Source organism: Oncorhynchus mykiss, chromosome 13 (assembly GCF_057628025.1).
Source record: "Oncorhynchus mykiss isolate SJ-2025 chromosome 13, ASM5762802v1, whole genome shotgun sequence".
NCBI lineage: Eukaryota > Metazoa > Chordata > Actinopteri > Salmoniformes > Salmonidae > Oncorhynchus > Oncorhynchus mykiss.
The window spans coordinates 34,603,527-34,618,310 of NC_143034.1; the positions used below are offsets into that span (position 1 = coordinate 34,603,527).

At 38.7% G+C, this 14,784-nt stretch overlaps 2 protein-coding genes across 2 annotated transcripts; both read right to left on the minus strand.

The window, feature by feature from the left end:
* Positions 1–1,942: 1,942 nt before the first annotated feature.
* On the minus strand, positions 1,943–9,889 carry LOC118938251 (uncharacterized). The gene is made up of 2 exons (XM_036940699.2): positions 9,493–9,889; positions 1,943–5,923 (listed from the first exon to the last, which is right to left on the minus strand). Exons 1-2 carry the CDS (start codon positions 9,887–9,889, stop codon positions 5,799–5,801), a joined length of 522 nt encoding a protein of 173 aa, XP_036796594.1. The 3' UTR covers positions 1,943–5,798.
* Positions 9,752–12,821, minus strand: LOC110485128 (uncharacterized). The gene is made up of 2 exons (XM_036939732.2): positions 12,268–12,821; positions 9,752–11,886 (listed from the first exon to the last, which is right to left on the minus strand). Exons 1-2 carry the CDS (start codon positions 12,560–12,562, stop codon positions 11,117–11,119), a joined length of 1,065 nt encoding a protein of 354 aa, XP_036795627.2. The 5' UTR covers positions 12,563–12,821; the 3' UTR covers positions 9,752–11,116.
* Between the last annotated feature and the right edge of the window lie 1,963 nt (positions 12,822–14,784).

The window sequence follows — 14,784 nt, forward strand, 5'->3', positions numbered from 1 at the left end:
TATTGTACATGTAACGTTTCCAAAATGAGATAGTATTGTCCATGTAACGTTTCCAAAATGGGATAGTATTGTCCATGTAACGTTTCCAAAATGGGATAGTATTGTCCATGTAACGTTATGCCCCCTTGTGAGTTAATAGTATTGCATGCTGTAGCAGGCTATATAAAGAGGAAGACCTCCATTGACGATTCAGTTCGTTGTAACATCTCGTCTGGACAGGTCACCGTCCTTAGTTAGTTAGTTAGCTAGCTAGTTAGTTAATTAGATAGTTAGTTAGTTAACGTTAGCTAGTTCATTATCACAAAAGTGAGTACTGCTCTAGATTGGAAACTTACGTTAATAAGTGTAAAGCCATATTGGCTTTATGGAAACGATATACAATATATGGGAAAGAATATAGTTGAGGGAAATAATCCAAACCTAGTTGTGCCTAGTTAGGACATAACGTTATCCAGCTAGATAACGGTACTGTACTGTAGCTCGTACAACGCCGACGGTCGATCCCGGATTTCTAATATTTACGGTAATTAACTATAGTAACGTTATGGAAGATATTCACAGAAAACCATCATTGTCTTCGTTATTCATTTTTAGTATGTTTTATTATTATATATACATTATTTTGAGACATATTCCGAGCCAAACATCAACCCAACTTAACCTTTTTAACTTGTTGTCGCATCCAAACTTGTCACCATCGTTTTCAGTTGTAATTGCGAAGTTCCCAGAAGAAGCCCAGCAACAATGGAGGTTCCTCGATGAACCCACCTTCTAACAAGTTCTTTGAATAACCTTTTGGGGCTATTTTTCATTGACCAAGAACCCTACGGTTCTTAGGGGATCTGAGAACAACTCCAGTTGAACCCTTCATTTTAATTAAGTGTTGTAGTCGGATCCAATTACTCTCATTTTCAAACATGCTGATTAGCATCAACGATCAAGTCAGCTGCTGCTGCTCCAGTACAGTATGAGGTGAGACGGTGAACTGATGTTGAATCATAATAGTTAAGTTAATTAAAACGAATTAGTGAAACTGTTAAAAAATAGTATATGGCATATTAAATATATGACTCTATTGTTATCATATAGAAACATCATGGAATATTGTACATCATATTAGCATCAACATACATTGTTGTTTCATTCAATTTCACATAATAAAGATATTTCATATTTTCAAGTTCAGAAGTCAGAACCCATCACCTGCTATGTTAAAGAGACAGAAGAATGCACAACGGGATCCTTGGGACATCCCTACCCCAAACCCTAACCTTAACCCCTAACCTTAACCATTTTAAATGTCAACTTCAACGGGCTAGGGACGTCCCAAGGATTTATCTCTACCTGAAAATACATGATTTAAGTGATTGATAGTTGGTATTCGGCAGTCATAAAGCCTTATTTGCTTTAATGAATGACTAGTGATTTTGTCAGACAGCAGCTCTACAATTTATTGACTGACTGATCCATTCATCCTTCCATCCCTCCTCAGCCTTCCTCTCCTCTGAAGACCCAGTGAGGATGGAGCTCAGTCAGAGAGCTGTTGAGGGACTGGTTAGGAAGAACACTTCTACATCCAGAGAGGTCACACATGGTTTAGATGGTAAATATTATGTCCCCTTAGCGGTTCATCACGTCAGCAAAAGGGAATATGTTCCATCATCTATGTTTATTTACATTAGTGCAAATTCTGGCTGTATCAAAGTTCATTTCCCCTCAGGTACACATTTGTTCTTTGTTATTATGAAGGTCATTGGTGTCAAATGTTATTTTCCTCACTCATTCACCCCACCTCTTTACATTGCTTATTTATATTCAGTGGCCTGACTGTGTCCAAGGCCCATCCTGGTTGATCTGAACCTAATGCAGCTTGGAGTGATCAGATGAAAGAAGTCACATTAATGTGCCAGGTGAAACTGAGGCCATAGATGCTCCATATCCATTACTTTGAGTGTTTTTTTAATATGACTGAATGTGTTTCTTTCTGTGTTGCAGGGACAGTCAAGAAATGGAACAGCAAGGCGACAGAACATGACATAAGCAGAGCTGTGGGAGACCACCTCAAGCCTCTGGTAGAGCCGGGGGTGGTGTTTACCACTCCACCACGCCTTCAGCAGGCTGGAAAAGTGGGGTTGATTTGTTTGATCCATTTGTTTGTTTCAATGTTTAATAGTTGAATCCTTTCATGTATTGTTGATTTCAACATGCACTATTTTTTAAATACTTCTATTACTGTTTTTTAATACTAATAAGGACCAAGATAAATATTTTTTGTTTAAAAAAAAAGTAAAACGTATTTAACGAGGCAAGAACAAATTCTTATTTACAGTGACAGTCTACCAGGCAACAGTAGGTTAACTACCTTGTTCAGGGGCAGAATTACATTTTTACCTTGTCACCTCGGGGATTCGATCCAGCAAAATTTCAGTTACTGGCCCTACGCTCTAACCACTAGGCTACCTGCCTCCCCTAATATGTGTTGCTTTTACAAGAGTCTGTTGATTGGTCGGTCATTGGATTCATTCATTCATTCATTTCGCAAATATGTTCAAATCAAGCTTGATTTATACAGAACATTTCAGACATGGCTTCACAGAAAGAAAAAAAATGAAAAAAAATCATTTACTACACAATGAAACATAAAAACAAGATTAAATGGAAGACTAATGAGCATTTTAAGCATTCTAAATGTTATTGATTAAAATAAACAACATGATGCAAAATCCAACCCAAAATAAAAGCTTGTTTTACTACATTGTTTGTTACGTTCTCCATCGAAAAAAACAGAAATGTCCCTTAAATAGAACGAGGGACTAACAAAGAGTCACTGACAACAACCACAATTAAACAGGTGGGGTTTCGAAGGGGCTCTGAAAAACACGATGGGGGGGGTCCACTGGAAGTTGACTAGTAACAACTGGGACCTAAAAGACACCCACCATGAGACCCACTAAAACTGTACAAGAGGCAAACAAAAGAAGAAAAAAAAAACTGGGGCAGCAGGGTAGCCTAGTGGTTAGAGTGGTGGACTAGCAACCGGAAGGTTGCAAGTTCAAACCCCCGAGCTGACAAGGTACCTGTCATTCTGCCATCATTGAAAATAAGAATTTGTTCTTAACTGACTTGCCTAGTTAAATAAAGATAAATAAAATCAGGACACAAACCCCAAAGCAGTGGAGCAACTAAAGGTGTTGACTCTCCACATCTACCAAGAGCACTGGGCCAGACCTCTTAAATATAACCTGGACCAACTAATGAGATGGGCCAGCACAGGTGTGACTAACGAGGTGACACCAATCAGTGCTGACGAGCTCAAGTCCAACCTCAAAACATAAATGGAAAAACCAAAGCCTGTAAAACCTTCCCCTTCAAGACAACAAATATGTCCTATATTTTTGATAGACAAGTTTGCTCACCACCAACAGAAAACAACTTCCATTTCACATTATAATCTATAATGCTTCACCTTCTACACCTTCAACAATACAAGAAAAACAATACAAGAAAAAACACAATAGTATTTATTTTTTCTTTTTTTTCTTTATAGAATCCGAAAACTCACTAGCTTCAAGAACTCTAGTCCACTTTTTATTTAACTTTTATTTAACTAGGCAAGTCAGTTAAGAACAACTTCTTATCGACAATGACGGCCGAGGAACGGCCTAGTGGGTTAATGACGGCCTAGTGGGTTAACTGCCTTGTTTAGGGTCAAAAGGACATATTTTTACTTTGTCAGCACGTGGACACGATCCAGCAACCTTTTGGTTATTGGCCCAAAGCTCTAACCACTAGGCTACCTCAAAGTAAGTTGAAATTAAGTTGTTTTCAAGTAATTTAACTACAACCAAACGGGCATAGGCTTCTCTTTAAAGACATTTTTGATAGGTGGGAAAGCCCCAATGTCAAAACACAGTTTTAACGTGTCCAAATCAATAACCAATATGCAGAGACAGTTTGTGATATATTGAAAAACTAAAACATATGTACACAAACATCTGCCACAATAATCATATTCCTTGTATTTTTTAAACAAGCTCCTTATAAACTGCACAAACACCAGAAACACCGTTGTTTTGACAAGTAGCAATAAATCACTGATATCGATCAGGGGGGAAATCAGGTTGTTCGTGATGTTGAAACTAACTAAACTAACTCTTCCATCAGTTCATTTAGGTCATACTGATTACACAGAACCCCAGTGGCCTAAGACCCTAGCCTCCTAAGCCATGGATTGTGAGTTCTAGTCTTTTCTGAAGTGGCTGAAAGCAGAGTGGCGCAACGGAAGCGTGCTGGGCCCATAACCTAAAGGTCGAGGGATCGAAACCATTCTCTGCTAACCAGCTTGTTTTTAGCATTGAAGTGCAAAAAAAAATGCGTAGTTTCATTGCATGTGTAATTGCCATTATTCATTTTTTTATATTTTTATATTTTTATATTTTTCATTTTGGTCAAACACATGGAAGTGGGAGATATATTTTACCTCACTGGTTACAGGAAAGCCTGCAGACGACAGTCAGCTACATTTTGGAGTGATGCATTTAAATGTATAGTTCGCTAAACAAAGGAACGCAACACATTTGTCATCAATCAACAATATCATGTTGAAATCAATTGTGCGAGAGGGGGGAGATGAAGTTGCACGTCCTGTTAAAACAGCTCAAAAACCACACGGAATCTGGGAGTAATGTGTACATCACTGGTTAGAGGACAGTTTGTAAAAAACAGATCGCTACATTTTGAATTGTGGCGTTTTGATTCCAGTGGGTCACCAACGTGGTAAGTGTAACACAGCTCTTTTCTTGTTAGTCACTTTTTGTTAAATCTCATAAATAGTAACTCTTTCAATTCAGAGCCTGGATTTCCCCCCTGAGGCTAATATCCATATCATGCTGAAATCAATAGAACAGGCGACAAACGTTTAGGGTTCTACATTGTGACATTAAAATACTCCTTCTACAATGTTAAAACATTCTACATTGTGACATTATTTAATTGATAACATGTATACTCCATGTATTTTCTGATGTTTAGTCAGAGATCTTTTATCAGAGTATCTCTTCCCACATTGATTACAGCTAAGATATTTCTCTTCTGTGTGTCTTCTCTGGTGCAAAGTCAGCTGGCTAGATGTACACATTGACTACAGCTATAAGGTTTCTCTCCTGTGTGTGTCCGCTTGTGTATATTCAGGCTGTCTGGCCGAGAAAAACCCTTCCCACATTGATCACAGCTATAATATTTCTCCCCAGTGTGTGTTCTCTGGTGTAAAGTCAGCTGGCTAGATGTAGTAAAACTCTTCCCACATTGATGAGATTTCTCTCCTGTATGTGTTCTCTGGTGTGGTCAGACATCCAGATGTACCAAAACTCTTCCCACATTGATGAGATTTCTCTCCTGTGTGTGTTCTCTGGTGTACTATCAGGCTATTTAGCTGAGTGAAACACTTCCCACAGCTATATGGTTTCTCTCCTGTGTGTGTTCTCTGGTGTATCCTTAGATAACTAGATGTAGAAAAACTCTTCCCACATTGATTACAGCTATAAGATTTCTCTCCTGTGTGTATTCTCTGGTGTGTTTTCAGAGTTTTTAGCCGAATAAAACTCTTCCCACAGTGATCACACACAAAAGATTTCTCTCCAGTGTGAATTATTTTATATATTTTAAGGTCTACTGGAGAATTGAATCTTTTCCCAAAGTCAGAGCAGCAGTGAGATTTCCCTCCAGTGTGAATTCTCAGGTGTACTTTTAGTGAATTAGTTCTTATGAAACATTTCCCACAGTCAGAGCAGCAATTTGATTTATTCCCTGTGGGTCTCTGTTGGTGTTTCTTGAGAAGTTCTGATCTGGAGACTCTTCTCTGCCTCGTCAGCATCATGATGTTGTTTAGGATCCCCAGAGGATCCACGATAGTCCCGTCTCTCTCCTGTGTGAATCACAAAGTCAGACAGATGGTTAAATGCCAACAACAGCAGATTTGAAGAAAAGGTGATACCCATGAAGTTGTATAAAAATTGACATCTGATACATTTGACAATTAAGACAGTCAAGTTAGCAACAATAGTAATATTTTGTCTTGTTTTCACATTAGTAGTAACTAGAAATAAGTTATTAAAGTTGTTGAAATCCAAACAGGCTGACAACATCGCTCACGTAGCAAAATAAAATTAGAAATCTATATAATTTAATTATTGCACCCACGCTGCTTGCACATGCCAACGAGCATCTGTGTTGCTAAGGGCTAAAATAGAAGTCAGTTCTATTTGTGATGTAGATCGCGCTGCAAGTCCTGCCTCTCTGTTACAGGAATTATATTCCTCTATGTTTTAATACCCAATTAAAATGAAACACTCTGTCAATTCCTAAGAATTTGTAAGACTCTTATTTGTATAAAATGGACAGAGACCAGTCTCAAAAATCAACCAGCTGTGTTTATTCTCGAGAGTACTGAACATGATACAGTTTACCACAGATTATAAACTGAAAATGACGTCATTAGTTTTCGTACTACCCCGTCTCATCAACCAGCAGTACAATGGCTGTATAGTTCTCAAGCCTTCCCACATCGTCTCTCCCTACTAAGATAATTTACGACGCAAGCCAAGGTCTGCCTGTGTAGATAAGCATTCTAGCCAGTCTGGCTATAAGTTCATTCATTTCTACCAAGGAACAGACAGTCATTGTTCTACTTCTTGATTATATTTACACACATTATATTCAGTACTAGGATTAAAATAAAATTCATACATCTATACAGTAACATAATAGTATTCTGATTAGTCAGTCCTGATTGAAATGTATACATAATTAGTCATTATTGATAAAAAAAAATCCCATAACACTCTCCCATCTCCTTATTGGTTTATAGAAGCAGGTATCCACGTGCCATCTCCTCATTGGTTATACCCACATGGGTGACTGAAAGACGAACGAGGTCAGTGGCGGTTAATGGACCTAATTTATGAAAGTTGCCAATTGCAATGTAAAGTCAAGAGAAGAAAAAGCCTGGAAGGAAGAGAGATGACTAGAAACGATTCGGTTGACTGTTTACATGTGGACTCATTGGTGGAGTAGAGTACCTTGTGCATTTCAGGTAAAATAACAACTCAATGTTTATATCCCAGGACAAATTAGCTAGCAACAGCAAGCTAGCTAAATAGGGAAAATTAGCTAACAAGTGCAAGCCAGCTAGCTAAATTGCCATAAATGTTTAATGCTTTTCGACGTGTCCCCAAATTAATATAATTGGTTCAGTTTGTTTTGAAATTTTAATCTGCGTGTCATGATCACGTTTGGTGTGGGGGGACAAAATACATTTATGCACGATGGCGCACGCGCGCAGCCGGTTTGGGTTCCGTGTAAGCAGTGCGCCAGAAAACTTTTGGTCTCCAATATAGGCCTCTTTCTGTGTTTGCTAAAATTGGCGCACGATGGTGATGCACATGCAATTTGGTTGAAGAAACTCCTCCCTGCTAATGAGGAAACCGCTAGTTATGGATGTAGTATATCTGCCTGGAGCAAAAATGTTGAGCGAAGATTTTAGTTTTTGCACAATGTATTCTGAATATTACAGCTCACTATCAACGCAAGATCAGGAGTGCTACTCAACGGAACTCAAATTGAGCTCTGTGTCGCTAGTTACTAATTCACCACCGTGGGGGAAACCTCGGGGGAGTTCTCTTAGGCTGACTGCAAAAATAGCCTCCATTTTCAGGTGGCTTATGAGTGCATTTCACATTACTTTTGGATTATAATTGTAAGGCTCACTTGAATCTCCTGCTTAATATGTTTGTGTTGTCACAACTGTTTTACACTTAAAAAACACTTCAACCAGTAAAATGCTCTTTGGCTAGCTTTGCCATCTCCCTGACAATGAGGGTTTGTACACTAAGTGTTTAACAAATTAACCCATAGCTTCACCTAACAATAACATAGACCTACTGAAGGACCCATAACTTCACCTAACAACAACATAGACCTACTGTAGGACCCATAACTTCACCTAACAATAACATAGACCTACTGTAGGACCCATAACTTCACCTAACAACAACATAGACCTACTGTAGGACCCATAATGTCACCTAACAATAACATAGACCTACTGAAGGACCCATAACGTCACCTAACAATAACATAGACCTACTGTAGGACCCATAACGTAGACCATAACATAGACCTATAACTTTAAATAACTTAATATTTCAGGTGAAACATGGAAACTAAAATGTTTTTGTCATGACATTTCATAACCTGATCACCAGATAATTTTGTCATTAATCCCACTAGACTACTCTGTAATGTGTTGTCATTCTAAATGTCCTGAATAAAGGAAAATAGCTCTGTGTGTTGTACAATAGTCTATCCATCAAGGAACAGTTCTCTACACATTATGAGCTAAGTATCTCTGTTTCCACTAACGAGACCCTACTATAAATCAAGCAGACAATAACACATTATAAACACCAATTTGTTAGGGATGTTGGATCCAACGTGGAGCACGGCATAACTGTCTTTACCAGAGTAATGAATGAAGAAGCACTTTGGTTGTTGTTGCATGTCGTGATGTTTGTCATGTGACTGTTATTCAGAAAATGATTTCCTGGATCAGCTGATGATAGTTGAACATGCGACTAACTAAACAGCTACAGTATTAAGTATTATTGCGTTAAAGACAGTATCCATTTGGGTGTTGTCAATAAAGTTAAGGTGACTCTCGATTAGAACCATTGGATTTAGCAAACTCTGAAATGATTTAGGATTTCTGTGCCAATGAAAACTGTTTTCCCAGCGTAACATAAGGAGACACTAAATGTTACGTAGGTAGAGTGCATTTCAGAGATCTGAATACAAAAAACTGTACGAACAGGAAAATAACCTAAACCACAATGCCAAATCTACACTGGAGGAGCTTACCAAGATGACATTGAATGGTCCTGAGTGGCCTAGTTACAGTTTGGACTTAAATTGTTTTGAAAGTCTATGGTAAGACTTGACATGAAGGATTTTAAAAAGAATAATGAAAATTCACATGAAGATCAGTCTCCTATTGGATGACATCACGACTTCCCATCAAGCCAACTCCTTGAAGGCCTTACTATGACATCACTCACTCCATCATACAGTACAAAAACATATTTAAGTGTAGAATGCATTTGAAAAAATCACACATTAGTTCAACAACGGCAGAGTTTGTATCCCTGTTTAAGATAGTACTCACTGCATTTACTGGTGTTAATCAGATCAATGTCCCTGTTTTATAAGATAGTACTCACTGTATTTACTGGTGTTAATCAGATCAATGTCCCTATTTTATTAGATAGTACTCACTGTATTTACTGGTGTTAATCAGATCAATGTCCCTGTTTTATAAGATAGTACTCACTGTATTTACTGGTGTTAATCAGATCAATGTCCCTATTTTATTAGATAGTACTCACTGTATTTACTGGTGTTAATCAGATCAATGTCCCTATTTTATTAGATAGTACTCACTGTATTTACTGGTGTGAATCATATCTCCAGTCTTCTCTTCTTCGTCCTCCTCTAATGTGACAGTAACCTCCCCCTCTTCATCCTTCATTCCAAAAACGTTTTCATCTTCTTTAATTTCATCCTCCACTCCAAAAACTGTAACATCCTCCTCCTCTTTCACTCCATAAACTGCATCCTCCTCTTCTTTTACTGTAACATCCTCCTCTTTCACTCTGAACGCGTCTTCCTCTTCTTTCACTGAAACGTCTTTCTCTTCTTCTTTCACTGTGACATCCTCACCCTCTACTTGTTTTTGTATTGTAACAGCCTCCTCTTCCTCCTCCTCTTTCACGAGAGCTTCTTTCTCCATCCAGCAGACCTGCTCTTCTTTAGCAGGAGAGTAGATTTGTGAGCTCATGGTCGAGAATTATAATATTATAAAGCAGTTTAGGGAAACGTTTTTTTTCTCTCCATTAAATATGAATATTATATCAACACGCACAAAGAGCAACAAGTGTTGTTTGATTAGGTCAGATTTTATGAGAATTTAAAACAAACTCTACATCTACTCCACATCTGTATTTCTGATTCAGTCAAATAACTAGATATCAAAATAAGCACCTAGTTATAGATACCCTTGATAAAGTTGTGTGTATATGTTTGTATAAAATAAATCAACTCTACCCACTACCAGGATATTTTAGCCCAAAAGCTGGTTACTTGTTATTTAAGCTGGTTATTTCCCTTCATTTTGTTGGTGTAACAATACATCATGTAGACGTATATAATGAACAGACTAGGTCTATACTGCTCCTACATGGTGTAACAATACATCATGTAGATGTATATAATGAACCGGCTAGGTCTATACTGCTCCTACATGGTGTAACAATACATCATGTAGATGTATATAATGAACAGACTAGGTCTATACTGCTCCTACATGGTGTAACAATACATCTACCATTCCAGTGTTTAACTGCTAAAGTGTAATTACTTTGCCACCATGGTCTATTTATTGCCTTAACTCCCTTATTTGACCTAATTTGCACTCCCTGTATATAGACTTGCTTTCTTTTTTCTACTGTATTATTAACTGTATGTTTTGTTTATTTCATGTGTAACTTGTTGTATGTGTCGAATTGCTTTATCTTGGCCAGGTCGCAGTTGCAAATGAGAACTTGTTCTCAACTAGCCTACCTGGTTAAATAAAGGTGAAATAAATAAATAAATAAATAAAGTGTGTGTGTGTGAGCAAGGAGGCCTATGAACCTGCCACAGTTACACCAGCTCTGTCAGGAGGAATGGGACAAAACTTATTGTGGGAAGCTTGTGGAAGGCTACCCGAAACGTTTGACCCAAGTTAAACTATTTAAAGGCAATGCTACCAAATACTAATTGAGTGTATGTAAACTTCTGACACACTGGGTATGTGACGAAATAAATAAAAGCTGAACTAAATAATTCTCTCTACTATTATTCTGACACTTCACATTAAAATAAAGTGGTGCTCCTAACTGGCATAAGACAGGGAATTTCTATTAGGATTAAATGTCAGGAATTGTGAAAAACTGAGTTTAAATGTGTTTGGCTAAGGTGTATGTAAACTTATGACTTCAACTGTATATAGGTCTGGTGTTGGAGATCATTCCACACTCTGTGTTCTGTTACCCAGGTCTGCTACCCATTCCACACTCCGTGGATCTCCAGCATGTATTTTCTGATGTTTAATCAGACTACTTGAATGAGAGTATCTCTTGTCACATTGATCACAGCTATAAGGTTTCTCTCCCGTGTGTGTTCTCTGGTGTGATTTCAGGCTGTTTGACTGAGTAAAACTCTTCCCACACTGATTACAGCTATAAGGTTTCTCTCCTGTGTGTACTCGCTGGTGTACTACCAGCTGGCTTGATGTAGTAAAACTGTCTGCACATACATCACAGCTATATGGCTGATGTCCTGTGTGTGTTCTCTGGTGTGATACCAGGTTGGTTGACAGAGTAAAACCCTTGCCACACTGATCACAGCTATATGGCTGCTCTCCTGTGTGTGTTCTCTGGTGTGATACCAGGCTACTTGACTGAGTAAAACTCTTGCCACACTGATCACAGCTATAAGGCTTCTCTCCTGTGTGTGTTCTCTTGTGTGATACCAGGTGGCTTGACTGAGTAAAACTCTTCCCACATTGATTACAGCTATAAGGCTTCTCTCCTGTGTGTAATCGCTGGTGTTTTTTCAATTCTGATGAAGATTTGAAACGTTTCCCACAGTCAGAGCAGCAGTGAGGTTTCTTTCCTGTGGGTCTCTGATGTTGTTTCTTGTGGTGTTCTGATGTGGAGAGACTCTTCTCTGCCTCGTCAGCTTCATGATGTTTTTGAGGATCCCCAGAGCATCCACGAAGTTCACACCTCTCTCCTGTATGAACGTCAAAGTCAGACAGTCAATGTAGTGAATGTTTAAATGTTTTTACAAACATTGACAATGGGTATGGCAACTGCCCAGCCGTGGAATCCATAGATTATGGCATAATTTATTTAATTCAATTGACTTCTATGAACTGTAACTCAGTAAAATCTTTGAAATTGTTGCATGTTGTGCTTATATTATTGTTGAGAAGTTAGGAGCTGGACAATTCCACAGTAACGGAATTACACCAGGCTCTGAAATCTCACTTTAAAATGTACTAAAATAAAAAACCATTACTGCTTTAAAACCACGTTTGTGTACAGCAGTAAAACAACTGCAGAGTTTGTGCCCCCGTTATTAAATATTAGTATTTACTGGTGTTAATCTGACCTTCCGTCTCCTCCTTTCCTTCCTTCTTCACTCCAAACACTACACCCTCCTCTTTCTCTTCTTTTACTGTAACATCCTCCTCCTCTTTCACTCTGAACGAGTCTTCCTCTTCTTTCACTGTAACGTCTTTCTCTTCATCTTTCACTGTAACAGTCTCACCCTCTACTTCTTTTTTTACTGTGACATCCTCCTCTTCCTTCTCCTCTTTCACGACAATGTTCAGCCCCAGAGTTTCTTTCTCCGTCCAGCAGATCTCCTCTTCTTTAACAGGAGGGGAGATGTTTAGGGAGCTCATGTTCGGGGATGTTAGTTATGTATCATTAGCGACTAGGCCAGTGCTATCTTAACCAGCCAGCTACTATAGCTGACTAATACAAAATAACTTAATATTAAATTAAATAGGTTAACAAGTAGATACGACAGAAGTACTTCTAAAACACAGAAGCTAATATAGACCGAAAGCGTATAAATAGCTTGAATCTTTCGGCTATGTTGGCTAGCAAGCTACTGAGGTGGTTGACGAGCTGTTTCTGAAGAACCGTCCACTAGATTATACGTCATGCTGGCAGCGTCGCCAGAAAGACGCACATCGCCGTCTGCTGACTGGAGGGGGAAACGCAGTTGAGGATCATATTTTATTTTCAGACAAAGATTATTTTAAATGGATTTAATTAAATAATACTATTATATTGAAACATAGAAAGACCTGAATGTGCTGATTGATTAGTGTGAATATAAATGTTTACTACAGCAGATTTAAGGCAGTTTCATTAAGTCAAACTAAATCTAAATAAGTAGCTAGCTACTGTAGGTCTATACTGCTCCTACATGGTGTAACAATACATCATGTAGATGTATATAATGAACAGACAAGGTCTATACTTCTCCTACATGGTGTAACAATACATCATGTAGATGTATACTACTGTTCAAAAGTTTGGGGTCACTTAGAAATGTCCTTGTTTTTAAAGAAAGCACATTTTTTGTCCATTATAATAACATGCAATTGATCAGAAATACAGAGTAGACATTGTTAATGTTACAAAAAATATGCACCTTTATTTAACCAGGTGGCCATGATGTCATAATGATAGTTTAATCTAGAAGAAAAATAAATGCACACCTATTTTGGCGAGGTGCTGGCTAGCGGAGTAGAAAACTTGAAGATAAAAGAGAGCCGCACACTCTAGGAGCTCAGATGCAAAAATTTAATTACCAACGTTTCGACAGCCAGGCTGTCTTCATCAGGGTATAATGATAGTTTAACCAGGTGGCCAGTTGATACAAGTTCTCTTTTACAACTGCGACCTGGCCAAGATAAAGCAAAGCAATGAGACACAAACAACAACTTGTTCTTTAACAAAGGATTTGTAAATAGTGTTGTTGCATAACAATCAGGCAGTAGAACAACCATAATCATCACCCTCTTGACCAATCTTCCCTCCCCTTAACATTGGGTTTGATTCAGACCCTGCCAGTGTACCAGATGGTCATTGGGTTTGATTTAGACCCTGTCAGAGTGCCAGGTGGACATTGGGTTTGATTCAGACCCTGCCAGAGTGCCAGGTGGACATTGGGTTTGATTCAGACCCTGCCAGAGTGCCAGGTGGACATTGGGTTTGATTCAGACCCTGCCAGTGTGCCAGGTGGACATTGGGTTTGATTCAGACCCTGTCAGAGTGCCAGGTGGACATTGGGTTTGATTCAGACCCTGTCAGAGTGCCAGGTGGACATTGGGTTTGATTCACACCCTGCCAGAGTGCCAGGTGGACATTGGGTTTATTCAGACCCTGCCAGAGTGCCAGGTGGACATTGGGTTTGATTCAGACCCTGCCAGTGTGCCAGGTGGTCATTGGGTTTGATTCAGACCCTGCCATTGTGCCAGGTGGACATTGGGTTTGATTCAGACCCTGCCAGCTTGGCCAGAAATGTATTCCAAGGTCAGAAACTTATAACCACAGAACCACCCCAGACCTTTCATGCATGACTAAAAACACCTAAGTATTATATTTACTGCCATGGTCTAGTATGTCACTGCCTCAGACACCATTTACACTTCTGGCTGAGGTACGAGTAAAACATGACATTATTTCCTAACCATTCACAATGCTGGCTGAGGTACGAGTAAAACATGACATATTATTTCCTAATTGTAAAACAATCTCCACTCCTTTAGTCCATAATCAACTAGTCTCCCACTGATTTACCAGAATAACATGAGTTGTTTCCTTCAAACGGTTAGACTGTTAGTCCATAATCATATTCAGCTACTTAATGTCGTCTATTGTCATTGTCACGCCCTGGTCTTAGTATTCTGTGTTCTCTTTATTATTTTGGTTAGGCCAGGGTGTGACATGAGTGATTTATGTGGTTTGTTTTGTCTAGGGGTTTTGTAGTTTATGGGATTGTGTTTAGTTAAGTATTCTAGGTAAGTCTATGGTTGCCTAGAGTGGTTCTCAATCAGAGGCAGGTGGTTATTGTTGTCTCTGATTGGGAACCATATTTAGGCAGCCATAT

Coding starts and splice junctions, on each gene's coding strand:
- LOC118938251 (XM_036940699.2), bottom strand. CDS start 9,889: ATGAGCTCACAAATCTACTCTCCTGCTAAAGAAGAGCAGGTCTGCTGG. Junction 5,924..9,492: donor GATTCACACCAGTAAATACA/GTGAGTACTATC, acceptor TGATTCACACAG/GAGAGAGACGGGACTATCGT.
- LOC110485128 (XM_036939732.2), bottom strand. CDS start 12,562: ATGAGCTCCCTAAACATCTCCCCTCCTGTTAAAGAAGAGGAGATCTGC. Junction 11,887..12,267: donor AGGAAAGGAGGAGACGGAAG/GTCAGATTAACA, acceptor ACGTTCATACAG/GAGAGAGGTGTGAACTTCGT.